This window comes from Misgurnus anguillicaudatus, chromosome 13 (assembly GCF_027580225.2).
Source record: "Misgurnus anguillicaudatus chromosome 13, ASM2758022v2, whole genome shotgun sequence".
NCBI lineage: Eukaryota > Metazoa > Chordata > Actinopteri > Cypriniformes > Cobitidae > Misgurnus > Misgurnus anguillicaudatus.
Genome location: NC_073349.2, coordinates 31,885,898 through 31,913,831, shown reverse-complemented (window position 1 = coordinate 31,913,831; position 27,934 = coordinate 31,885,898). Strand labels below are relative to the sequence as shown.

The window sequence follows — 27,934 nt, the reverse complement described above, 5'->3', positions numbered from 1 at the left end:
ATGTGGGTGTGATCATTGATGTCACGTATAAAGAAATAAATTACCAATATAAGATACATGTAGCTGAAACATATCAATTATGTAAAATATAGCTCAGAATTACCCCCACAATCATTTATCTCTCTGATAACAATAGATTATTGTACAGTAACCAACCAGAGTCAACACTAAATTTCCCAGATTTAAAGGTGGGGTGCATGATCTCTGAAAGCCAATGTTGACATTTAAAGTCCTAAACAAACATGTCCCTACCCCAATAGAATCTGGACCTTCTTTTGATTGACCCACCCACACATACGCAACCCAGTCAACGATGTTGGTTAGTAGACACGCCCCTTACTGCTGATTGGCTACAAGTGTGTTTTGGCACTCGGCCCGACTCCCTTTTTCAAAGTGTTTTCACCCCGAATTTAATAATAAGATATATCTGTTTAGATCTGTCAGTGTTCCAGGATTTTATTGATCGATTGCTGACATTATATAGTCAAGAAGGCTTTGTGTGTACAGTGACAAGTAAAATTTATCTTTTACGCACGCACGCACGCATGTACACACATGTACACATGCACGCACACAGTAACAGAGACATGAAGGTGAACTTCACCTGTTCCCTGAGTTTGACAGACACTTTTCTCTTTAAGAAGATCAGATGGGTCACAGGGAAAATCTTACATGTAACCCTTACATTACAGAAACATACTTCACTTTCTTCTACCAAAGATGGCTAATCAGAAGTTGAGTGGGGAGGCCTTATTAGCTCATAATAATGAATATTAACTAGGCTGGCAGATCTCTGCTGGGTCTTAAAGAGTAAGATGAAGTATGAGAGAATCAGAAATAGTGAAACGGATTATAGCAGAGCACTCGGCTCTTCAGTGTTGGGCTGCTTATAATTCAAATAGGCACTGCTGTGGTCCTTTATGGTGCTTTTCCATTGCATAGTACTCCACGGTTTGGTTTAGGTCAGATCGGGTCAGCTCACGTCACTTTGGCTTGGTTAGTTTTTCCATTGAGTTTAGTAACAGTTCGGGGTGGGAGGGATTATAGGCGTGTCATTATATTTGCTCATAATTAAGGCCGTTTCACACGGTACGCGGCGCTTCAGCTTTCTCGTGTATAGTGGAAGCGTTTTGTACAGCATTTAGCGCAAACATGTCTATCTTCAACGGTGCCTGCCGTGAAGAGCCGTGTCCTTAAAAGGGACAGTTTTTTAGGGCTGCACACTGCGCTTCACCTTTGTATCCGCCCCGGTTTTGCCACTTTCCGCACGTCTCCTATTGAAAAAGAACTAAAAACTTGCGGTTGCCGCGTACCGTGTGAAACGCCCATAATGAGGGACGTGTCCGCTCTTTACTATCTTATTGGTTTAGACCACGGTGTATGTGTGTGTCTAATGTACATCTGTTGTTTAAACCAGAAGTAGATTTTCGAGTTGCAAGTTTTTCACTTGAACGGCTGGTCGCACTGGTGCAACCTCAGGCGCACCATTGAAAAATTAGATCGCACTTTCGAGCCCTGTAAAGTATCGGGTACTACTTACTGTACCCAGTGGAAAAGCCCCCAAAAGTAAGCTGACCCGACCAAAAACTGTGGGTTATTATGCAATGGAAAAGCGTCATTAGTGTGAATGTTTAGTAGCATGAGGATCATCATCCTAACATAACAGTTTTTTGGGAGATGTTCTGTACATTTGGGACTGGTGTCACATCATAAGTCAGCACCAAGTCTGAGAATTACTGAAAACATAAATATTAACAATAAAAACAATGTTTCTACAATCCATTAATTCATTCCAGTCTTTGAATGAGTTTATCAAAACAAACACACACAAGTCTGGCTAAATGAAATTTTAAGTTCTAGCTAGCCTCCGTCTCTTGTTGTTCATCACTGTCTGTGTTTCTGTTCTCCAATCCTTCTGACTCTCCTTTCAGGTTTGTTTGGTCACGTTGAGGGCTAACAGTGTTTTTGGGGTTTGGCACCGCATGTTCTTCCACCACTGGTAAAAAATCCTCAAGATCTTGCAGTATAGACTCTAAGAGTCGTGTGTCTGAAGGTTGTGTTGTCATCATTGAATCCACTGGAATTATGGGGTCTGGAACGGACTCTGCATGCAAAATGTTGGTGTCTATATTCCGATTGCATTCGGGAGCTTTGGAACTGCCGTGTTTAACTACGTCGACTACGCAGTCGTCCAGATTTAGCGAAACTGTAGTTGGGTCACTCATTGAGGATTCTAAGAGAGAGTCTAAAGAAGACAAAGTACTTGAATTAGCTGCAGGGTGGATCACACATTGCTCTGTATTGACCATCTGCTCATCATCGATGCCTGAAGCAGTTTGGTCTAAAACATCTATGACGCGGTCCAGACAGTCAATGGTACGATCGCTGTCACTGTCTATGGTGATCACCGTGGGTGAGCGATGCTCCCTCTTCTTCTTTCGGTGTCTCCGTTTCTTCCGCTGATGCCAGTCGGTCGCTTTACGCTCGTAGATAATCTCCACACTGGGGCTCCGACTGAGGCGTCGTTCACGGCTGCGCCGACGCTCTTTGCGTCCTTGTCGCGGCAGTTTTTCTGAGGCTGTCGGTCCCTCACCCTGCTGGCGCTGGGCGGCTCGCTCTAGATGACGGGTTTTGTACTTGCGTTTGCCGCTAGGCTTGTCCAGGCGAAATCTTTCCGAGCACGAGTCTGCGCTGCTGCTGCTGATGGATCGTCTCCTGCGCTTACGACCCCATTGTGAATCACTGGAGCGACTGCTAGGTTGATGGGAATTAATACAAGAGTCAGAGTCATGTGACCTGCTCATTTTTTCTTTTCTTCTCCTTCCTCGCTCTTTAGATTGCGGGCATCTTTCTCTAATGTGTTGAGAACGCTCTGGACTTTTGTCACTGCTGATGTCACTTCTGAAGGGTGACTGTTCACTACCACTCCAAATGGACACGGGTGGACTCTGGCCTGACCAGCTCTGAGGCGAAAGCGGTTGACTTGGCGAGCGTGCACGCGAGTCACCTTGACTTTCTGTCGGTTGTGATCGTTCCCAAGTCTCAGCGTGCTCCGTGTAGTCAGAGTTCTGGTGTAACCGGCTTTTGCGCCTCTTGGGATCACTGAAGTCAAAACAGTCTCTAGTTGCTTGTAAACGATCCTTGGACCCGTGTCGTCTGCGATGTCCCTGACGATCCCGAGAGGATGGGGAGCAGCTCCTTATTCTTTCTCTGCTGTGTGACTCCTGTACATGAGAGTCCGAGTGTGTGCGCTGGGGACTGCATGAGGGGGCGGGGCCTGGGGAGGAGCCATGGCTAACCGGGTCCACGTGAGACTGTACCTGGGATCCCTCTTCTTTTGGAACTATGGCCGTTGTGACCATGGCGGTCGCTTCCTGCTCTTCTTCAGACGAATCAGAAGAAAGCTGAACCAGCTCAGGTGTCCGCTCAGCCATGGGCTTTACATATCCTACGATCAGGCACTCTTCCTCCTCCCCATCATCATCTGCGCCGTGTCTACCTGACACACTGTTGCTTGTGCCAGGTTCAGCTGGTATCAGGGGCAGGGCTGTGCTGCCGCTTGGTTGTGGCCCCTCAGCTTGTGATTGGCTGGAAGAGGGCAGGAGAGTGGAATATGAGGGACCAGGGGTCTCGTCATCCCACGTAGATTCACTCAGCAAATTTTCTGTGCCGGGTGTTGCGGGAGCGGGTTCCTGTACAGCAGAAGGATTCTCTGTGATATTGTCCTCACTGTTATTCTCATCATCCTGTGAAGAAAGACAAATCAATAGAGACTATATTTTGTATACTGGCTCATTTTAATCTTCAGCTAGCAAGAAAACTTAATAATAAATAATAATAAATTACTTATGACATTAGGATTACTGCTTCATGGGGCTTTTGCTTAATTTTGGCATATTTATTAGGTCACCAAGTATTTCATGCATATATCATTACCATTTTACACTTAACGTGCATAGTTTGAGCAGTATGCTAGCTTCTCACCTCAGAGATTGCGATAACAGAGGAATCAGAGCTACTGCCCTCCTCGTAGCTCGGCGCAGGACAGTCGTAGACGGCCTGCTGGTCATACGCCTCCATGCTGAGGGTCGACCGGGCAAAACTCACCAGCTCATGGAGGAAGTGGTCAGTGCGAGCTAGCAGAAATGGACGGAGCTCGTCCCGGATGGCCGAGTCCTCCATGTTGTAGTTCGTGATTCGCGACATGATGACGTGCTGCACGATGTTTACAAGAGATCCGTGTGACCCGTACAACACCGTCAGCTCACGCTGCAGCCACGGCAACAGCCGGTGCAAGCACGCGGGGTTCTGCCGCAGGAAAGTAGCCGAAACGTCCCTTTGCCTCCCCATGTCCCGCGTGTTCCGCGCACGCACGCCGGTCCTGTAAAGTGCGCGTCGGAACGCCACCACATCCTGGTCCCGCAGACGCCTGAGGTTTCGGCCTTCGCCCCGCCCCCTGCGGCGCGCCGTCAGTCGCATTACCATCCGCTGCATGTCTTGGTTCCCTGCCAACCCCGGCGCGTCAGACAAACCGCCAAACATCACGTCATCATCTAGCGGAGGGGAAGGGGCGGGCTGTTGCAGCCTCTGGCTTCGCCTCTCTCTGCCCCTAAGCACTCGAGGGCGGAGCATGCGCTCCGAGGGATCGGCTGCAGGAACTGCTCCGTTCTCGGCGGGCCGCAGCACAAACTCCTTAAAGTCGTTTTCTCCTTTGACGGAGTGGAATATGGAGTGGAAGGGCTGCTTACAGAGCGGACACTCGGCTTTGTTCTTCGACCACTCGCGGATGCAGCGGAAACAGAACTGATGCAGGCAACGGTCCAGCGAGGCCACGTTATTAAAGCCGTCCAGGCAGATGGGGCACTTGGAGTCTGGAGAAGCATTGGCCAGTAAACGTTGAGATGATTTTCCTCCACCTTCTCGCTTTTTCACACGTAACTTCATCTTAGTGGGCGCCATCACCTACGACCCAGAGATATAAGTCATTATTAATCATAATCTATGTGTTATTTTCTTTTAATCAATAAGATTTTTTATTTCTGCCCGGTAGCACAACAGGCCAACAATACCATTTACATTACAAAATGGTCATATGTACAACATCAGAACATCAGAGAGATTTAAAGATGAAGCTCTTTTGACTTTAGCCAGTAAGACACCACTAAACCAACTAATTAACCAACTAAAAAACATTTTTTAATGCTTCAGGCTACAAGACCATCGGGATACTGCATATGTTCAATAACTAATACCTACACAAAGTTGTGTATAATTAGAGTTTTAGGTTGATGAACGCAGACAGCAAAAAAACTGGCAAGACAAAGTGAGTGGTGTTTTCTTATGTGAAACATATGCTAGTTATGTTATTTTCTGTGTTTAAATATATTCTAATATAATTTAAATGGATTTTACAAACTTAAAGCATTACTGTATCACATATATTGTACAGTTTAACAAGTTACTGCATATCACATTTTCTTGGATATTATGCAGTCCTAATTTCTGTGTATGTATTTTGCACTACAATACCAAACATGTGTCAATAATTCCAACAATATGTTTTATAAGACTACACATTCTGTATGTTGAACAATGACAAAAAGTTTGATACTGGACACTTTATATACCAATAATAATGTATTTCGAACTACTCACTTTATTCCTTGTTGTCTAGCAAATAATTCTTGTACATTTTTGTCATTTTTCGCACATAATGCATTTTGTTTATGTACATATCGGTAATTTAAAGCTGGTACCTGTACACGACACGTGTACATATGACAATACAAGTGACGTTGACTACATTAATAAATTTGCAACACAGGTAAAAAAAATACGATTAATCAAAACTAAACTACAAGTTCACCAAAAAGACAAGCTTTCAGCCAGAAATTCTGATCATATTAAGGAATGTTATCATCAAAAACAATAATAAAAGTGGTTTCATTACCGTGTTTTAGACATGTATGAAGAGGCGGTAAATGCCACATATCGAAACATACGACACATTATCGAATTCCTCGGGCCACACACACACACACAAACAACAGATAATATATATTCAAAACTACACCCTATAATGTAAACTTCCAGAAAAATACAAAAACAAAATATATAAACTATGAAAATACCGTGTAAAGTTATCCTTCCATAAACAACCAGCTACCTTCCTGTTTTGTTGTTTATCTTTTCGATTTCGCATAACCTGACGTAGATATTATAAATAGCGATTATAAATCCTTTCATTCGCTAATATATACACACATATATGAAATATAATCCGAAATAAAACATAAAGAGAGTTTTTATAAGACACATTCTCACCTGATCACCTCCACATATCAGACGCGTAACACACTGTAAACCACCGCACGAGCACACTCATAAACACATCTATATCCCACAAGAGTAAACGTCATAAAGATTAAAACAAAATTAAAGAAATAACATATTAATATCAAAGAAATGAAGCAGTATCGTACTGCTGTCGATGAACACAAGCAGAGAACAGCGCACAGACAGCAGACTCAGCTTCCGGTAGAGTAACACGCATGCGCGCCTCACGCGGTCTGGAGCTGTAGTGCATTTGCGTAGACTGTCACAAATAGATACAGAAATATTCAAACAACAAAATCTTACACAAGATGGTTCATATTTGGACCAGTTGTAGTACATTTAAAATCTTTCCTAGTTATAAAAGAAAGAACACAAAGTATTGGCTAAAATCATAACCAGATTTATGCAGGATAGATATCGTGCGCACAGCCGGCAAAAATATTATCAAAATATACGGAAACAGGCCAACAAATATGTACTGAAATATATTTTGAAATATGTTAACAAAAATTTATTTTTCACCAAAATATTTTATATTAGTTTATACCATTCAAACAGTTTTTGTATATTCATGTCGCATTGGAAGAATTTTTTTTGTTTAAAAAATTACAATTAAATATATTTAAAAACTTATAATTTTATATTTTATACATACTTTATACATTTTATATATACTTGTATATTTTGGCCAGGAAAATGAATTTTTGCTGTATGGGTTGTAAAAAAACGTTTAGAAATATTTGCTAATATATGAAAGTAAAAAATATATATTTTCAAATTCAAAATTATATTTAATTAAGCATTACTGTATACAAAATGTATTTAGCATATATTTAAAACATACGTTTGGCCAAAGATTTTTTTTGCCGTTGTTAACTTTTGTCACTTCCGGTTGTTGTCCTGGCGATAGCTCATGTATTTCCTGTCATGTCAGAAGCTAAATATGCTAACGGGCTGCTTGACTCCTATTGAACGCTTGTTTGATTGTAAACAGACATAAAATGATGTACGTGAGTCGACGGTGTTTGGACAGAATATTCTCGGCTGTGAGTATTAAATCAGAAATCATTCAGTACTTGATAATGATCATCATGAAATGACAGCCTTACTGAAAAATCCAGCAAAGTTTTAGCTGGCAGTAGCTGGTCCAAGCTGGTCCTCCCAGCCTGGCAAGGCTGGTCAGGCTGGTGGGTCAGCTGGTCTTCCAGCCTGACTAGCTAGACCAGCTTAAAAGTGACCAAAACACAGCTAGACCAGCTTGCAATACCAGCTAAAACCAGCTCACCAGCTTATGCTGGTCTTAGCTGGATTTTACAGTAGGAAGTGGATGAGTTAAAGTGTTTTGATAATAACAGCTGTGTAACATATTTGACTTGTGTAGGTTCTTCTGGCTGTGGTGATTTTGTCCTGGGGTTTTGTCATTTACAGCACACGAGTAGCTGCTCAATGGGAGCTGGAGAAAAGATTTCAGATTAATCCTAAATAGACGTCATCATCAGCTGATCTTACAGGATTCTTCCTCTTCCTGAATTCACAGAACTTCTTCTAGAATTAAATACAGGAGAAAAAGATCTTCAAGAAATTCAGCAGAGATCTGAAGAAGCATCAGGAAGATCTGCTCACTTCTCAACCAAATCACACTGTTGTCATTGTTTTCATGTCACAATTGTTGATATATGTTTAGAATGTAATATTTATAATAAAGAGCTTGATTTGATCTGATCGACTGCACCCCTGCCCTGTGTCTGTGTATTATTAGGTGAGTACAGCCACAAGGTGGCGTGGTGCACCTGAAAAAGTCATCTTGACATTGTGTGATCAACATACAGTAACAATCATTAACATCTTCTGATGTGATATAACACACTGAATCTTCAGCTGCACATTTGTAGTGATACATTGTGTGCTAAATGAAATGCTATAAATAGAAAACAAAATTCAATTTAAACAAGCAGTGTCAAGTTTAATATGGGCTCAAGAAATCAGAAAATATTTGGAAACATTGTGATGTTTAATTCTGAGAAAGTGATGTTAATAATATCTCAAAGAAATGTTAAGCCATCTCTAAGGTAAATGTTATCCCAAGTGATGTTTATCTCTAACAATTTCAATGAATAGAAATTTTCAAATATTTTTAATTCATTAAATTAATGAATTAATTTTTAATTAATGTTTCTTTCCAGAACGTCCCTATTTTGTGCTATGTGCTTTATAGAAGACCTGTTTTTAAACCTTTGTTAAATATAAATGTGTTATAAAAGCGTATAAAGCTGTTCAATAATGTCTAAATAACACTCACAGTTCTACCGTGTTAACCCATACCACAAAAAAAATAAATTTTCCTGCATAATTATGTTTTAAATATGTGCTAAATACATTTTGTAAATAAAGCATTTAATTTGAACCTTTTCAAATTTGTTGTTTAAAGACTTGTAAAGTTGTTTTCTTATGCAATGTGAAAATAAATGCTTTGAAATATATTTATATATTTATTTAAAATATTTTTAAAAATATTGCTAAAACATTTTGTTAAACATATTTCAATATATTGCAGCACATATGTTTTGGCCATTTTTTGTATATTTTGAAATAAATGTAAAATTATATTTGAATTTTTTTTTTTTTGCCATTTGGGATTAAATGTTGCTCTTTTAATAACATATGAAGTATGATCATATGCTCCCGTCATCATGCAGGAGTTTAAAGAGCGAATGATGTAAGGAGACTTTCATCTGTCTCTTCTGTTTTTTCTGTCATGCTAATGAAATGATTGAGTGAAAGACTCTTTTGTGCTCATATGGTGCTCACGCATTTCATTAAAGCTCCATCTGAGACCTCTCAGCATCTGATTATTCCTCTCAACACAAACAGAGAACCGTCTGCCCTCATCTGTTTAAAAGCTTCATTTATAATCAGTGTTTGTGTGTCTATGTGTGTGTCTGTGTGGTCAAGTCTTCAATGAGAATCAGCGCACCTGCACAGATATCTCTGTGTTACTGTTCAATTAAATAATTTTACTCTAAAATAAAACTTAATATTTCTAGGTTTCTTCATTTTTGCCTATACCACAAAAAAGTATGAAGAAGTGTTTGCATTCTATAAATCTTTCAGGAGTTCAATTTTTTCAGTCCTAAAAACACTTTAAAGAGGAAAAAAATGATTTAATGAAACTATGTAGCATCAGCTGCAGTTGACACATCAATGACTCCTCTTTTTCTCTATGATAATTAAAAACACAGCTCTCTCTCTCTCTCTCTCTCTCTCTCTCATTTACTCACTGATCTTGTATTTCTCTTCCAGATATTACAGCGTTCTCTTCTTTCAAACATTTACAGATGTTGTATTTTGCTTAAGCACACACACATAGATAATATTATCAAGAGCTTTGCAGTCTAAATGAAGGTACATGATGCTTTGTTCCTTCTGTCAGAAGAAAACATTTTATTGAAATGAGAAGGACTTGTTTATTTGACACAGTTGTGATGTGTTTGTGTTCCTTTCTTTTACTTTTGGAGGAACATGTAAATCATTTAGTGACCTAATCACACCTTCATTATTGAAAACTAAATACAATGTATATGGTAACTAAATGAAAATAAACAACTGGCTTGTCAATACTTCAGTATTTTCTATCACTGCATGGATTACTTGTTGTTACCTGAGACTACAAACACTGACTTATACAGAACAGCTGATATTCTATATCAAAGAACATTGTGTGACACTATATAACCTTGATATCTTTGATATACTGATTGAGTCATGATCTTCACATAATGAGACTTTAGCCTGGAGTTCACAACACTTCACCATCCTTAAGTTAAACTACTGTTAACTTCACTTTAGTGTCACAGTTTTAAACTACTGTAGTTATTGATAATACTAGTGATAAAGAAGAAGATCTGTGCTTTAAAACACAACACATCAAACATACAAACAGCAGAAATCTCCAGTATACTGTTAGGTTAGTTGGGGTCACACAGGGGTTCAGTGCTGTTAGATGGGCTGAGGACTCCTGGGATACTGGTGTAGTCCTCTCTGTCAGGCTCCTGGACCATCACTGGTTTCTTTACATCTTTACTGGGAGCCACAGCATGTTTCCCTTCTAGCCAGTATGTTACCATATCACCTTTACCCTGACAAAACACACATGAGAGTAAACAACACAATACAGCTTCATACCAAACATTACCTGACGCTGTAAGACTGTAAACGTTATTCACTCACCTTCACCTGTAACACACCTCGACAGGTGAGCGTGTAGCCGCCGATCTCCTCCAACAGGTAAAATGTGCTGCAGCTACACTGAATCTTCAATGCTGCAAAAAATACGGCAAAAAAGACATTTTCAAATATAATTTTTAAATATATTTCTAAATATACAAAAACAAATCACCAAAAAATATATGTGAGGAAATATATTTAGAAATATGTTTACAAAAAAATGTTTGGCCATTTGTTGTATATTTTGAAATATATTTTAAAAATAAATATATAAAGCATTTATATTACCATCGCATTGGAGGAAAAACTTTGTATTTTATAAACCTGTAATATAACAGTTTTAAAAAGATTAAAATTAAATTTAAACTGCTCAAATGCAGAAATATACTACTTATATATTTTGTAACAGCATATATATTTTGGCCAGGAACAATATTTTTTGCCGTATAGGTTGTAAAATCAGAAATGTATTTGTTGAAATATATGGCAATGAAGGTTAAAACTAAATATATTTTCAGCTGCAAAAATATACTTATACTTCATACATTTAGGAAAAAAATATATAGAAATGTATTTTTGCCCCTGAAATACATTTTTAATATATGCTAATATATGAAGGTTAAAACAAATATATTTTCAAATTCAAAAATATATTTTATTAAGCTTTACATTCTACAAAATGCATTTAGCATATATTTAAAACATGTGTTTACAAAGAAATGTAATTTTTTTGCCTTTTATATCTCACTCATGATCTGACCATTAAGTGGCTGTAACTATCCTTAACTATGCTATAATTAAATTGCTGTGTTTTATATGTGAAAGATAAAATAGCCATGTGTTGTTGGCTATATTCTACCATGCACAGTACACATAAAGTACACAAAAGTAAATTATTTGCACATGAATGCTGTTTTGGTGATGCACAGATACAGTAAAGCATTAGAAAGAGCGCATCTGTACCCTCACTATTCGACTCCATGCGAGACGCTGTGTTGACCGTATCTCCAAACAAACAGTATCGTGGCATCTTAGTTCCCACAACACCTGCCACTACAGGACCTGAAAGAGACATCACAAGAGCTCTTATTCACTGTTGACTCAATGTCAAGGACAAGGTTAAATCAACGTTGAATTACACCTTTTGATTTTGCAAATTGAATTAACATTGAACATACACTCTAAAAAATTACGTTTGAATTTTTTACACAAGTTTGTGTCATGTGACATTTATGTGTTATTTTGTGTTAAAATAAATGAAATGGACAACACAAGTTGTGTTGAAAAAAACACAAAATGTGTTGTTTCAATAATAACACTGGGATGTGTTAGTCCTAACCTAATACAGAATGCGTTGTTTTTAACACATCTGTTTGAAGAGTGTACAACTGACATTATTTCAACCATATTTCAACGTTGCTTTCTAAGCATTATATTAACTTTTTGCAACCGTTTAACATTAACTGTTGTTTTAATGTTGAAACCAAAGGCTGACATTATTTCAACCATTTTTCAACGTTGAAGGTCGATCATATATGCCTGCTGGTTTAAAACACAGTGGGTCTGATGTGGACCTGAATGTATTCCAGCTCGGATCTGCAGTTGGTCTTGTGGTCTGTGGGGGATTCTGAAGGTCTTGCAGACGGACACCAGGTCGAGAGCCATGCTGGCGATCTCTGAAGCGTGAAGGATCCCGTTCTCTCTGGGTACTCCTGATACCACCATATCTACAATACACACAACTACAGCTGCTTACACATTTACACGAAAAGTTAGTCTTATGTGCGGTTGCTCAGGGTAAACAAGGTCATTCATATAAACAATTAAACGTGAAAATAAGTGTCTTGCGTTAAAGTTATTACAGTAAATCACATACATGCGTCACCGATCGTTTCCACTTTATAGACGTCATAGTTGTCGATGATCTCATCAAAGGTTGTGTAGAGTTTATTGAGGAAGTCAACGACCTGGTACGGTGTGCTTGAGCTGGACAACTGCGTAAAACCCACAATATCACTGAGAAACAGAAGAGATGATAGAGAACAAACATCACATCAAATTAGTCTTAATATAATATTTATATTCATGCATTAAACTTTTCTCTTATAATGCGATACATTTTCTTTTTTGGTACGTCAGTATTTGTGTTCTCTGGAAACTGAACCCACAAACTAACGCAATGTTTTACCAACTGAACCTGTTTATTATAGATTTTCTAATAAACCAAAAGCAAATATGAAAGGTGATTGTGAGGGAATATTTGTGTGTGTTTACCTGAAGAAGACTGTGGCACTGATGTAACTCTGAGCTTGTAAAGGTTTACCCTGTCGCAGGTCATCTGCCACCTGTTTGGGCAACATACCTGAAAAATACACAGCAAACACAAATACACGCACAAACTTGTTTTGGACATTAAGGGGTTAACTCTACATATATTGTGTGGGTTTGATTAAAATCCTCATTCCTCCAGAAGCTACATCTGCCCAAAAAGCATCATTTTGGATTCTTTCTTTTAAATGTTTGACTTCAGTTTAGGAATCAATTCATTTGAAGTTTATTTCTATAGCACTTTTGTATGGATGCCCATTTCTGCCACATAAAAAATCATGCTCTGGTAAATTATAATTATGATACTAATATGACTTTAAAAGTAATACTTATGAGATATAAAGTCAAACTTTATCTCATAATTATGATTTACGAGTGCATATTTTTTTTCTTATGTGGCGGGAATAAGCTTCCATACTTTTACACTTTACCTTATTGCAACTCAGTTTTACCGAAGACAAGCAGAGAATCTCTTGTCAGTATTAAATATACAGCACATTACTGTTAATAACACAATGTTTGTTTACTGTAAAGAAGTCGGTCTGTCTTTTGTTTCTCCAGCATCAAATCTTGTGTTCGTTCCCCCACCAGAACCTCCAGATGTTTACTGTACTTCTCCATCTATACAAACACATGAAGATACATACACATTATTGTACAGACATTGTGTACATCAGTGTGTGTGTGTGTGTGTGTGTGTGTGTGTGTGTGTGTGTGTGTGTGTGTGTGTGTGTGTGTGTGTGTGTGCGTGCGTGCGTGCGTGCGTGCGGTACTGACCAGCTCCATCATCATGTCCACAGGACTGACTTTGTGTGGGTTGATTTTGTTGACAAACTTGCGTATCTGCTCAAAAGTGGGCCGTTGTGTAGGGTTAAAGGCACGACACCTTCGAATCAGCTGATAGAATAGAGACAGACTTTAAGATATTTGAGTCTCAAACCTGATTTGAACTATAAATGTACTTCATAAGAGTATACTAGTAAAAAAATCTTACATTTCTTAATAAAAATATAAAGCTCTGGAAAAAATGAAGAGACCTCTTCAAGATTATTTTCAGTTTTTCTCCATTTACTAGAGGTATGTGTTTAAGTCATTTTTGTTTCATTCTGTCATCTACGGACAACATTTCTGCTAAATTCCTATTAAAAATAATGTTTTTATTTGCACTGATTGGCAGAAAACTGAAAACAAACTTGCAATGATAAAAAAGATGCAATGTTTTCAGATCTTGAATACTTCAAAGAAAACAAGTTTTGAAGTGGTCTCTTAATTTTTTTCTCTATATATATTTGTTTGATATGTGGTGATATAAGTGATTCAGATATGTTTTCATGAGTTGAGCACATAAACAAACCTCAGCGTACTCAACAGGACAGGGACAGGTGCTGTCAGCTTTACCCGAAATCAATTCAGGCAGTGGAGGACAGCAGGCACACTCCAGAGAGCTGTCTTCAACCTGATAGACAGACAGACAAACAGACAGACAGACAGACAGACATGCAGTGAGTATAGGAGCATAACTGCACACACTACACACACAGATGTTGACATACTCACAGGTACTGGATCATTTCTAGTGGCAATCTCCAGTAAGATTATTGAATAACTGTGAAATAAAACCATAAGTACTGCATTACATTTCTTTAAAGATGTAGAAGACAGAAGAGGGATTTATGTGTGTGTGAAGACCTGAACACATCTCCGGCTAAAGTGGGTTCCTGGTCCCCATTCTGGGCTTCAGGTGGTGTGTAGACCTCCTTCAGTCTCTGCTGATATGTAGTGAGAGGTTCTGGAGAGTCTTCACGCCGAAAAACCCACAGACAATAATCTGTTCAGAGTAAAGTCATGTCAATCTCTGTCTGTGTTATAGAGAACAGGTGTGCTGAGACTGTATTATATACCTGTGATTTTACACACCCAGCGGTCGTCTATAACACAGTTGGATGATTTAAGGCGTCCGTGGCAGATCTTATACTGATGGAGATAAGACATCCCACGAGCAATATCAGTAGCAAAGGAGAATCTAAAAAACAAATTATAAAGCTTCTGAATTTATTAAAAATAGAAAAAATGTCAAAAGGGTGTGTGCGTGCGTGCGTGTGTGTGTGTGTGTGTGTGTGTGTGTGTGTGTGTGTGTGTGTGTGTGTGTACCTGAAGCCCCAGTTTAGAGGAATCTCTTCATTCAGTAGAACATCATTCAGACTTCCTTTAGGACAATACTCGATTATTATGGCAATATTAGGAACCTCCACACAACCTCCAAAAAACTTACAGAGGTTCGGATGGTCCAGTTCCCTAAAGACAAACATAAACTTTTGGATGTGATGGAGGATATTGAGGAAGAGACGAACGTTGTGTTGTTGGGTATTTCCCAGAATTCGGGCCTATATGTCCCCATTAAAAACGAATCAAATCTAATAAATTTGAGCACCATTAATTAGTATAAACAAAACAAGCCAAGACTTTTTTTATAGCTGCTCTTACTAATAATTTTATCACATTTTATTGGTGTTTTGTGTTACAAAATCAGTGTTTTGGTGTTGTCCTTCACCAGAGTTTTCACATGTCGTGCCATATCTCAAACATTATTTATCACAAATTAATAAAAAATATATGCATATGAATTAAATGTTACTTGAACTAATAAACTACATGCACAGATTAAGCATATATATGCATTTTGTACTTTATTTTGCATAATTTCTACCTGTCCCATGCGCTGTCATTACCAACACGCTCTGCATAAATACACTTTCCCACTATTTATTCATCAAAAGTTTATTTGGTAGCCATGATAACCTAATGACATAGTGGAGTACATGGATTTCAAGCTGCAAAACTGATGCCTTGATGTCCAAAAAAGTAAGTAAATCGACTCCTTATTCTTTGTGTACAATACACTTATTATGCGTCATTACCACAAGTGTTGTAGTTCTGTATTTTTAAACATTATTGAAAGTTTTTTATCACTTGAATGGTTAAAATGGTGTACATTACATGTAGAAAGCTAGGTACACTTGCTTAGTCATCATCTTAGCTAGTAGGGCTAGTTTTTTTTTTTTTACAAAAATGTCATTACCAGCAGTCATTACCAGCACAGTCATTACCAGCACAGTCATTACCAGCACAATACAAAATTCTGCCAATAAATTATGTATAAATAACAAAAGCATCCTACAATTATAAATTTCTGACAATGTATTAAAAGGTTTTGATATATGGCATTCACTTAAAATAAGCTTAGATTCCAAGCCAGGGTAAGATTGATGAATCAGAAATTTACGTAAATGACTATAATTCATCTTGCAAGTAAAAATCTCATTAAGTTCAAGATAAATTAGATTCCACGTGAAACCACAAAATGTTTTAAAAGCACTGATTTATCATTTAAGTTTTATTTTTTACATATATTCAATGGTGTGATGCTAAAGAGTCATTTACTTGACATAGTTAAGAAAATGGCAAAAAATCATATATTCCCTTATCTTATGGTCTCAATCAAGCTCATAACGTCGCTTCTGACTTAAGGACTGATCATTTGATATATACCAATTAGTCAAATTTGGAATTTTCATTTTCAAAATTGCAGCAACCCAATTTGGCCCTTAATCTGAGAAATACCCTGTTATGTTTCTTACCTCACTTGCTTCACCTCTTGACGAATAGTCTTTGTAAGGGTAAATGTTTTTGATTTAATTTTCTTGATGGCAACGGTTCGTCCATCACTGAAAACACAAAAGAAAAGATGAACTCAAATAACTTGCATGCAAATGAACTTATAGTGTACAAAAGCTTTTGACTTATAGCGGACTGTGTGTGAGTATTGTACAGTTTGTGTACTCACTAGATGCCTGTGTGTGTGTAGAGTTGTTTTCGTGATGTGTTAGCACCCGTGTATGAGCTCAGTGCTGTCACACAACTGGCATTAGAGTCACTGTTTGCAGCTGGAACGCTCATGATACTGCCCATGGTCGCCCGGGCAATATAATCTGAACACACACGCACACGCACACGCATGCACGCACACACACACACACACACACACACACACACACACACACACACACACACACACACACACACACACACACACACACACACACACACACACACACACACACACACGTTAAACAAAATATTAAAGAACACACACAGAGAGAGAGAGAGAGAGAGAGAGAGAAAAACAGGTTGTTCACCTTGTTTAATTTGATTAAAGTCAATGATCCAACTTTCATCCCAGAAGAGCTTCTGTTTCTGATATTTAAACCACTGCAAACACAAAAACACAAATCTATACACACTACACAACTGACAGACATCTCAACAATATCATCTGAGAAATATGTGTAGCAAAGTTCATTGAAAAATTCATAATCATTCATAAGCTGAGTATTACAGTAAACAGTTCATTACTGTATGTGCTCACCATAGCACTGATGATGAAGCTGATGATGATGATGGTCACAGTAAGAACGATAGCAGCTTGTACAGTAGAACCGAGTGGACAATCACCACAGTCTGCAGGACATGTTGCACAACTCTCTTCTTCTTCACAAATACCATCACCACACACTGATAAACACACAAAACACACATACACATATTCATACATCAGCTGTGTACACAACAAGTTTATTAATGAAGGCTATAAACAATACCAATAACAAATCGTTTATTAGCATCTGTAAACTTTACTAATACAGAGAGAGAGAGAGAGAGAGATTACTGATAGCGGGTAAGACCGAGCTCTTGGCCTCCAGTGCGACCTGCATGTTTCCCACACGGATGTGAGCGATCAGAGACGTCAAGCCCTCATGAAACAACACCACCTAAACACAGAGCATTCACATGACATCATCATCATACAATGTACAGTCATAGAGACAAGCGTGTGTGTTTGTAAAGACCTTTGCAGTCCAGTTTGTCTGGGACATTTTTCCAGAAGTCGAGATGGTGTGAGTGAAGATTTTTCCATCATCTGGAATCCAAGGACCACAGATTCTCTCCTCCGCCTGTTTCTACACAACAAATACAAACCACAGCTACAGTGAACAGCAGATAATATCACCACCTAAACACTGCAAAAGCTTATAACTCTAAATTATTTTATTGCAACTTAAGAGTGTGATACAAAAAATTATTCCAGTCAGAAGCAAAAAGTATTTTACATGTCACAAAGATAAAACATCGAAATTGTGATCTGGACCATAAAACCACTCATATGGGTACATTTTTTGAATTTAAGATTTAAATTGAGATCTATTCTTTGAGATTTTCACTGTTGATATTTGGCTGAGATGCAACAATTTGAAAATCTGGAATCTTGCAAAAAATTCAAAATATTGAGAAAATTGCCTGTATAATATTTATTTGATATATTTAGGAAATTTACAAAATACCTTCATGGAACAAGATTTATACTTAATATCTTAAAAAATCTATAATTTTGACTCATACACTGTATTGTTAGTTATTGCCATAGATATGTATAAAGGCTAGATGGCTCGTCCGCGCTGCTGGCCAATTGAGTGGAACGTCCACATTTTGGCAGCCATCTTACGACAGGGCGCTCTTAGCATTGAGTTTAAATGATGCAGGTACTTTTAAATGACCATAACTTGCTTAATTTTTTACCGATTTTCAAACGGTTTGGTTTGTTATAAACGTCAAAGATGTAAACATGACACTGCATACTTATACTAAAAATAAAAAAATTTCATGAAACATGTTAAAGCATCCATAATTATAGCCACGTTAATAACGTTTGTAAAAAAAACTAAACCGTTTGAAAATCGGTAGAAAATTTAGCAAGTTATGGCCATTTAAAAGTACCTGCACCATTAAACTCAATGCTACGAGTGAGCGAGCTGTCTGAGGTAAGATGGCCGCCAGGTGATGACGTTAGAGACTCCGCCGTAAGACATCTAGCCTTTATACATCTATGGTTATTGCTACAAATATACCCACCGACTTATTTGTGGTCCAGGGTAAGATTTATTATCAAATATAGTTAACTCTTACCCACCATTGACAAGTTGTCTCATCAAATAGGAGAAAACGCTTCCCTAACAATGATGAGTTTTTACGGCAATCCATATTTCTGCTATAATCCACTAGGTGTCGCTTTTACCCAACTTATAAAACACTGAAACATCCACTGATCCAAAAACAGTAAAAACTCCGTCCGTGTGTCTCAATCAGCTCTCTTGTTCAGTAGTCAGGGCACTGATCAGGGAGTCGGCCATTTTAAGGGCTGTCTCATTCACAAAATTCGTCCAGTGCACTAACGTTGGTTCCCTAAAAATTCCCACAATGCAACACAAAAATCAGTGAGCATTGATGGTCCCTATGTTTCCTTATCAGAAATCACGTGACCTTTTCTGAAGCTCACCAACCGAACATCACGTGATCCAACTCAATAAACCTTATGAAATGTGACAGAATTTTTATAAAGACAAACGTTTGTTTTAGTTTAAACATAAACACACGCTAGACCGTAAGGGACCACAATCTACTCAATATTTAAAATAATAACATTTATTTAAAATTGTAAAAAAAATATACATTTAAAATGTAATTATATTCCTCCAATTTTAAGCACGGATATGTACGAGAATAATGACAGCGTTTTTCACAATGTACTGTTGTTAAAATTAAGTCAGAGAGATGTTGATGAGTAACAGCTGTGAGTGATCACAACACGCTTAAGCAGCCACGTGACAGAAAAATAAGTGAACATTGTCCCAATGTCAAGTGAGCTAGGGTCCTTACCAGTGCCCGAACCTGTGTACACCATATACTGATTCACCACCTCGGGAGCTATAGGGAACGAATTGAGACACAGGGTGCGTATGTTTTGAACATCACTGAATCTGATCTCTAATAAAAAGTCCTTCACAAAAATGCAATAAGCTTTTTGCTCAAAATTTGGTCTTTTTGTAGAAACCTTCCCATATTGAGAAAATAAAATAAAATAAGATAGGATGAAATATCTGATGAAGTCTTCAGCACACAACTTTAAACACTCATAAATGTACTTTTGCACAAATTGAAATATACAGCCTAAAATCTTTCTGGATAAAAGCAGATTTTCTGCAAGGAACTTTTGAAAAGTTTGTACCATGAATCCCATGGGGCAGGAGTGGATGTTGGCATGATGGATGCAGCAGTTTTCTCCGTTTGCATCTCTCCAGTTGCTGGGACATTCATGATGTTCACAGAATCTTCTGGCTTCATCTGGGTCTGTGATAGACCTGAGGGACACAGAGAAACTCTTACATGTCTTTACCTTAGAAATACAATATTGTTTTCCTTTAGAGATTGATAAAGAGACTGACACAGACCTGTGTATGAATATATTATTGTCGACAGCCCACTGGTAAAACTCATCTCTGACTGTGACGGAGTAAATAACAGTGAACTCTTCACCGCTCAGAACCTTCTCTGGAGGACGGAGAATCCACGCCATTTCCAAACCTGAACACATAAATATCAATTCGTAAAGTGATGGACTAGAAAAAAAATTCGAAATAATGAAGTGAAAATAAGAGATATTGTGGACCTCCACAGTCGATCATGTTGACTTCATCTGGTTTGTCCAGAGGCCAGCAGTCATATTCACTGTTGTCTAAATCATGCCATCCCAACACACAGACCACCAAACACATCTACGATAACATCATCACAGGACTCAGTTAGACACCACAGCTCATGTTAAACTCTTAACTTAACTCTTAACTCTTAACGAAATATTTCTTACCATGCGTATGATGTGATAAATCACAGATGCACTCATAGTGATGCCGGTCGATGAAGCTTTGAGTGTTGTGTGTTTGTGATGAGATTCAGCATTTGGATGTGAGGATGAGGGGTGGGAGGGGATGATGTGCATCCTTCACCTGAATATAACAAACCACAGTTAAAGGGGCCATGGCATGAATATTTGACTTTTTCCATGTTTAAGTGCTATGATTGTGTTCCCAGTGCTTCTATCAACCTAGAAAATGTGAAAAAGATCAACCCAGTAACTTCTCTAAAAGCACATGAAAAATAGGTTGTTGAAATTTGGCTCTCCTTATGATGTCATAAGGAGCTCTTATTATAATAATACCGCCCCTTAATCTGCACTATCCAACCACAACACTGCCATTTAGTGCAGAGAAAAGCACAATTGAGTTTTAATTGCAACAAACCACCATCATTGTGATCAGTGTTTGAATTTCATCAGCTCATTTGCATTTCAAAGCCGGACACACCCAAAACGACATATTTTTGCACACACCTACAAAGTGGAAATTTAAACATGTTATAATAAATTATTTATATGGTGTTTAGAGCTAAAACTTCACATATGTGCTCTGGGGACACCAAAGATTTATTTGACATCTTAAAAAAGTCTTGTGCCATGGCCCCTTTAAAATACTCATATATATTCACACATCAGCTGATGTAACAACAACATTATAATTAATCACATGTGTTTCAACTGTGTTTTTATAAAAATATTAAACTCTTACAGTGGGTTTTGGTTAAGTAGTGTGTATTAGTAGTAGTGTGCTTTAGTTATGCATTGATTTATGAATGAGAGGATTTGTAGTTTTAAAACTGTTCGCACAGCGCCATCTGGTGGACATTATTAAAGGTGCAGTATAAAAGAAGAAAGTTTGGCATTTTAATATATTCAATATACATTTTGTTTTTGAAATAATGTCTTGCTTTCTACATTTAATAAATTAATTGTGTAATCTTTAGTATGCAGTTACTTAGGAGTAATTGTGTAATTGTAATTAATTTGTGTAGCCTAGGTGGCTATAGTTAGTTCATATTTAATAATAAGTGTATTTGTGATAATCTTTATCTGTATATTATCGTGATCAGTACAGTGAATTCAATGTTATCAGTGTCTGTTTCCCAATCCGAAGGCTGCATCCTCCGGAGGTCGCATATGCAGGCTGCATACGTCATAAAGCCTGGTTTATTAAAGTTAACTGAGCATTACCTTCGCAAGCCATTAGTATATTGCAACAGTTTACGATTAACTAAGAATAACTGTCAACTATATAATTGTTAATATTTTGAATAAAGAAAGTATTGATGACGTATGCAGCCTGGAAATGCGACCTCCGGAGGCTGCAGCCTTCAGATTAGAAATGGTCCGTATGTGTGGCTTTTTTTCTTCTGTGAGTATTGTTAGCTCTTATTTAATTAATAATAAATGTATTTGTGATATGACATATAGATGTTATATGTGTTTGAATATTAAAGCAGTAGCCTGTCAACGCGCGGCTGATGAGAGACTCGCGGGAGCGCGCACAAGGCGGAAATGAAGCGGACGTTACAGCAGCGGATCTCCGGATTTACAGTGAGTTTGATTCACTGCGTGGTGTTTATTTAAAACATTCACAGTGTTTGATTCCGGTTTAACTCTTCATTATAAAGATTTATTTGTTGTTAAGAAATGTAAATGTGTAAAATAAAGTTGAGAGTAAAATAATGCGCGCTGTTTACATGATATCGACTCTTCTCGTCTGGAGGATTATTGACTGATTTACTAAAAAGCATGATCCAGTCATCATTATTACATTATAACACTCGACCACCTTAAACGACACATGTTTGTGTGTATGGTCTGTTTTCATAAGTTCCGCTTTATGGCCCCTAACAGATAATCACTATGGTAACCGATGCTTCCGCCTGAAGTGACGCACGACAGTACTAGCGTGGATTATAGCATTAAAATACCATAATATTCTTTTCAGTATCTTGGATTACCATGTAAATAAACTACTGCGATATGTTAATTGTCAATCTTCATGATAAATATTAGCATCATGGCTGCAATCATTTTTATACTCTATACTGTTTGTTAAGATGATTAACATCCGGGTCATAGTGTAAATAAATAAATAAATGATCCCCCATTAATTTATAATGATTTTACAGTGGAAACGAACACTATAGTGCGATTTTAATCTGAAGCAGATGAGTCATAAGCATTGTTTTTAAACATGGTATTTAATTTAAAGCAGGTCATTTTTTAAATACTATGATATATGGTGTTTATACTGTACAGTTACATTATCTGTGTCTGTGTAATCCAGGTTAAAGTATCAGACTAATGATGAGATCACGAGCATCAGAGTTTGATTTCAATCTCTGTCATAATCTTACTCAGTCAATATTAAAGATAGCAAGATTAATTCACAAATAAATGACTTTAGCTGGGTTTTTACAGACAGGATCACATTTATTCAATTCAATTCAATTTTCAATTCAATTTTATTTATATAGTGCTTTCACAATCGTTAATTGTTTCGAAGCGGCTTTACATGACTAGATGTAGGGGAAAACACAGAATAATCGATAGATAATATAAGAAGCAGAATACAGCGGCTAAGAATAAACCGTACAAGCGAGTGTAGTAATAATGTAACGTATACAGTAAAGTGATAAGTTAAGCCAAAGTTGGCTGACTGTCAATGGGATAAAAAAAAACCCTAGGAGAAAAACCCTGTGGGAAAACTCCTAGGAGGAGAAAAACCCTTGAGAGAGATACATATATATTTATATATAAACCTGATAGGGATATGAAACGGATAAGCGGATTAAACTTTGGTTTCGTTCGCTTTCGTTGGTCGCACATCAGCTGGGCATTTTTGTAACATTGTATTACATAACAATTAATCACAACTAATTGTTTGTTTGCAGAATAATGTTTACATCATATATGTGTGTATGTGAGTATTGTGTATAATAATTATGCATATATGTGAATGTTTAATGGGTGTTTTCTAGAATTATTTGTGTGTTATCAGCTTATGCACATTGTGTTTGTCTGTTGTTGTGACCTTGATGAGGATCAGATCACTGTAGAAAACCACTTCATTCATAGGGGTTCACATACTTTTTCTTGCCACTGTATATAAATTATAAACTTCTCAAAGGTGAATAACCTGATGATGATTTCAGGTCTCTGTTGTTCAGATTCTTCCGAGGTTGTGATGGGGAAACATTTCTTCAGTGAGACGGACATCAAGAGCTCATGGGAATTTGTGTTGACGGCGTTCTGGCAAAGATACCCAAACCCATACAGGTACCGTACGGCTGATCTCAGACATCATCATCGTAGTGTTTGTGTTGTGTCTGTAAACGTTAGGATTAGTTTGAAAAAGACAACTTATCTTTCTCTCTCAGCACTCATGTTTTGACCGAGGATGTAGTTTTTCGTAAAGTGACATCAGATAACTGCCTTATCTCTCGTCGACTGCTCACAAAGACCAATCGGCTTCCTCGGTGGGCGGAGTGCATCTTCCCAGGGAACCTATCGCGTTCTGTTTATATCATCGAGGATTCCATCGTTGACCTCAGCAACAGAAGCCTCACGACCTTGACGTGGAATATAAATCATGCAAAATTAATGGTACATAACAACACACACACACATACATGAATGTTTCTGCTATATTAGTACACACTACAGAATAGACAACATGCCTTTAGAGGTAGAATAAGAGAAAAGAGACTGACACGTGTGTGTGTTGTCATCAGCGGGTCGTGGAGCGCTGCGTGTTTTTCAGTGAGCGGGACCGGCCCGTTTGGACACGGCTGACAAGAGAGGCTTGGATTTCGTCAGGAGTGTTTGGACTCTCCAGACCGATACAGGTAATGAATCCATGACTTTATCAGTCGATACATTCATGTTAAGACTTTATGTTTAAGATGTTCAGGACTGATGTGTGAGTGTTCTCATGTTGTTTTCTTCTTGTAGAAGTTTGGTTTGGCCAGATTGAGAAGTAATCAGATGAAAGCTATAATGGGTCTAGAGTATGCGCTATCAAATCTACAAAGTAAGACAAAACTCTCAACAATATAAAAGATTACAAATTACATAGTTAAGGTCTGTCTCTCTCTCTGTCTGTCTGTCTGTCTCTCTGTCTGTGGCAGTACTGCAGGGTGTTCATCAATTCTTTTTTGATACAATAAACAAAGTTTAACAGTTTTTTTCTAATATTATTCTACTTATCTAGCAATAAAAAAACAAATTTACCCAAATTTCTCAGGCTGGAGATTAATTAAGTATGATCTTACATCATGTTTACACTGAAATTAAATTAAAGGTGCCATAGAATGTAAAACTGTATTTATCTCTGGAAAACAAAACTCAACATAACACCAACTGTGACGTTACAGTCGAGATGTACACCTCAACATTAAACTACACATTCAATTAATTACAATGTTGTTACAATGATAAAAACAAAGTTGTGACTGCTGAGTTAGCGCTATATGCTAGTTAATGTTATATGTTAGTTTATGTTATATGCTAGTTTATGGTATATGCTAGTTAATGTTATATGTTAGTTAATGCTATATGCTAGTTAGCACTATATGCTAGTTAATGCTATATGCTAGTTAATGCTATATGGTAGCGTTTAGGCTGAAGTTCTACTATTGACGTTACAGTTACGTTTTGCAGGTCCATACTGATAAACACAAATTTACCACTCAGAAACGTCCATTAACAATCTCCAAACAATTGATTATTCCTCAAAATCTGATACAGACTCAATCATAAGATCTGTTTACACACACACAGAGCTACTGAAGGAGAAACAGCCAATCAGAGCAGAGCTCAACATTATTATTCATGACCCTTTCAAATAAAGTAATAATAGACCATTTCATTATAAAGACAAATTCTAGGGTTGTAAATGAATGCGTAAAACTGACTCTGGATCATTTTTGCACTTTATAAAGCCACAAACCTTCTATGTAGATATCAGAGAACAATTGAACAGATTATTATAATGCATTCTTTGGCACCTTTAAATTTGACATTAATGTACAATATATATAATATATAAATAATGTTTATGTCAAAAGCTTTGCAGTGTAAACATGACCCAAATATCTTGTTAGTTGAACTTTGCATTATTATTTGCGTTTCTGTGTCCATCTGTTCAGAAACATCAAGCTCATGTCATGCAGACGCCAGCAAAAACTCTACCGAGAAAACAAAAAACTGCAACTCTGCCTCAACATCCCAGAAACCTCAGCAATACGTATGATGATCAACATGATGATAAATGTGACAAAAACATTTCCAGGTCATTCAAAAGATTTTCTGTACTTGTTTCTATTCTCATTACTGTAAACTAAATCAATCTCAGTCGGATTTCTGTGATGAAACATTTTTACATTCATTCATTCATTCAGTGTTTGTTTTACTGCCTTGTGTAACTTATAAGAATGACTGGATTACATTGTTTGTAATATAGTAATATAATATCAAATACGGCTGATGTGAATTAGATTGACTTTTATGTTAATGAACATTTGAGAACAAATATTTAAAAAAAATACTTTTTTGGGATGAAGAAATGTTTTAATGAAGAACCCTTAGCTGGGGTGATGATGATGATGATGATGTTCAATAGCTGCTAAAGTAAAGCTGTGAAGACTGAAGTTTGTGTAGTGATGTATTTTAGGCGTCTAACAGAAGTGCATTGTCTGCCTTTAGCTCTTGTATGCTTACTCTTGACCCAGAATATATCAGGAAGATGGCATGATATTGTGCATCAGAACGCATGTCCTTGATGATGTCATGTACTATATTTATTTTAATTTGTCATATTTATTGAATGAAATCTCAGGGAAACTGTAATTGTTTACAGTCAATACTGTGACCTTGAAGTGTGTGTGTTTGTGTGTGTTGTGATTAAAGGGGTCCTATTGTGCTTTTTACTTTATAACTTTATTTAGTGTGTAATGTTGCTGTTCAAGCATTGAAAAGATCTGAAAGTCCAATCCAAAGAGAAATATTCAGCAGAACTACAGCACAAACACTTTATTTCACAAGATATACACAATAAATCCTGGTTGAGCTGCTTTATTATTGTGTTACGATGCTTTTTCTTGCCAGATTCTACACATTTGCATTGCAAGACATTACAATACCTCTCCTGGCCTACATACTACCGTACACGTGTACTATTCTAAAGATGATATTTGCATCATGTGAAGTATATACTTAGTTAGGACTTCACATACTAGCTGAGCTCAGTTTGAGACAGACCGGTGCGGCAATTATGCAACATTTGTGAAAAATGATGTTTTTGATCAAACATGAAAACCTTTTCTAAAACTCTGTAAGAGGGCTTAAAGGATTACTCCACTTTCTTAAAAACCCAGATGGTTTGCTCACCCCCTGTCATACGAGATGTTTATGTTTTTTTGCTCAGTCGAGAAGAAATGACGTTTTTTGAGGAAAACATTCCAAGATTTTTCTCCATATATTGACTTTAGTGGACCTCAACAGTTTACAGTTTCAATGCAGCTTCAAAGACGATCCCAACTGAGGCATAAGAGTCTTATAGTGAAACAATCATCACTTTTTGGCAAGAAAAATAAAATAAAAAATGAGCCCTTTAAACCACAACTAGCCGCACTAGCCGTGTGAGGCGCCAGCGTGACCTTACGTATTACGTGATCACATGGAAAGGTCACAAATGTTGTATGCGAAACTACCGCTCCAGTGTTTACAAGTGTGGAGAAAGAGGAGCGTTCAGACGTTGTTGTATGTGAAATGATACTAATTAAAATGTTTGTGTCAGTTTATTTTTTTAAATAGTTTGCAAATGTGAGTTTCACATATGTAACCCGTGACCTTTCGACGTTATTACGCTGGCGCGTCACACAGCTACTGCAAGACAAGAAGTTGTGGCTTAAAAGTGCTTTTTTATTTTTCTTGCCAAAAATGATACTTGAAACTTAATTTCTTCTCGACTGAACAGAGAAGGACATGGACATCTTGGATGACATGGGGGTGAGTAAATTATCAGGATTTGTTTAAGAAAGTGGAATAAACCTTTAATAGGACCCCTTTAAATCTACAGTAGGGTAGTGAAGTATTGTTAAGAAACTATGTTTAGTTTAAATATGCAAACGTATGTCATTCAATCGTACACAAACAAAATAATGCTTTTCATGAGTGATTTCAGACCACGTTGTATGATAATTTAAGTCGTTTAAAATTCATCAAATATTT

General features: G+C 37.3%; 3 protein-coding genes and 1 long non-coding RNA gene across 6 annotated transcripts; 2 read left to right on the top strand and 2 right to left on the bottom strand.

Annotated features, from left to right (window-relative positions):
* Positions 1–440: 440 nt before the first annotated feature.
* toporsb (topoisomerase I binding, arginine/serine-rich b) lies at positions 441–6,596 on the bottom strand. 2 transcript variants are annotated; one of them, XM_055188471.2, is made up of 4 exons: positions 6,483–6,596; positions 6,325–6,393; positions 3,985–4,962; positions 441–3,746 (listed from the first exon to the last, which is right to left on the bottom strand). In XM_055188471.2, the coding sequence occupies exons 3-4, from the start codon at positions 4,957–4,959 to the stop codon at positions 1,857–1,859; spliced, it is 2,865 nt and encodes a 954-aa protein (XP_055044446.2). In that variant the 5' UTR covers positions 4,960–4,962; positions 6,325–6,393; positions 6,483–6,596; the 3' UTR covers positions 441–1,856. The 2 variants fall into 2 exon arrangements, with proteins under 2 accessions (XP_055044446.2, XP_055044445.2); XM_055188470.2 differs by having other exon boundaries at positions 6,325–6,557.
* A 467-nt stretch (positions 6,597–7,063) lies between these two features.
* On the top strand, positions 7,064–8,072 carry LOC129430926 (uncharacterized). Its single transcript, XR_008639676.2, has 2 exons — positions 7,064–7,382; positions 7,718–8,072. It is a non-coding gene; the product is annotated as an uncharacterized lncRNA (long non-coding RNA).
* Positions 8,073–9,748: 1,676 nt separating this feature from the next.
* LOC129430924 (atrial natriuretic peptide receptor 1) lies at positions 9,749–23,375 on the bottom strand. The gene is made up of 24 exons (XM_055188559.2): positions 22,396–23,375; positions 20,648–20,786; positions 20,450–20,555; positions 20,232–20,364; positions 20,009–20,141; positions 17,796–17,906; positions 17,615–17,717; positions 17,315–17,460; positions 17,085–17,157; positions 16,733–16,877; positions 16,527–16,613; positions 15,040–15,183; positions 14,790–14,911; positions 14,578–14,716; positions 14,446–14,494; positions 14,243–14,344; positions 13,666–13,785; positions 13,416–13,509; positions 12,835–12,922; positions 12,437–12,576; positions 12,135–12,287; positions 11,524–11,622; positions 10,564–10,655; positions 9,749–10,472 (listed from the first exon to the last, which is right to left on the bottom strand). The coding sequence occupies exons 2-24, from the start codon at positions 20,777–20,779 to the stop codon at positions 10,302–10,304; spliced, it is 2,682 nt and encodes an 893-aa protein (XP_055044534.2). The 5' UTR covers positions 20,780–20,786; positions 22,396–23,375; the 3' UTR covers positions 9,749–10,301.
* On the top strand, positions 22,132–27,073 carry prelid1b (PRELI domain containing 1b). 2 transcript variants are annotated; one of them, XM_055188560.2, is made up of 6 exons: positions 22,132–22,249; positions 23,857–23,980; positions 24,082–24,307; positions 24,436–24,549; positions 24,656–24,734; positions 25,852–27,073. In XM_055188560.2, exons 1-6 carry the CDS (start codon positions 22,177–22,179, stop codon positions 25,953–25,955), a joined length of 720 nt encoding a protein of 239 aa, XP_055044535.2. In that variant the 5' UTR covers positions 22,132–22,176; the 3' UTR covers positions 25,956–27,073. The 2 variants fall into 2 exon arrangements, with proteins under 2 accessions (XP_055044535.2, XP_055044536.2); XM_055188561.2 differs by having other exon boundaries at positions 22,134–22,249; positions 23,872–23,980.
* Positions 27,074–27,934: the final 861 nt, after the last annotated feature.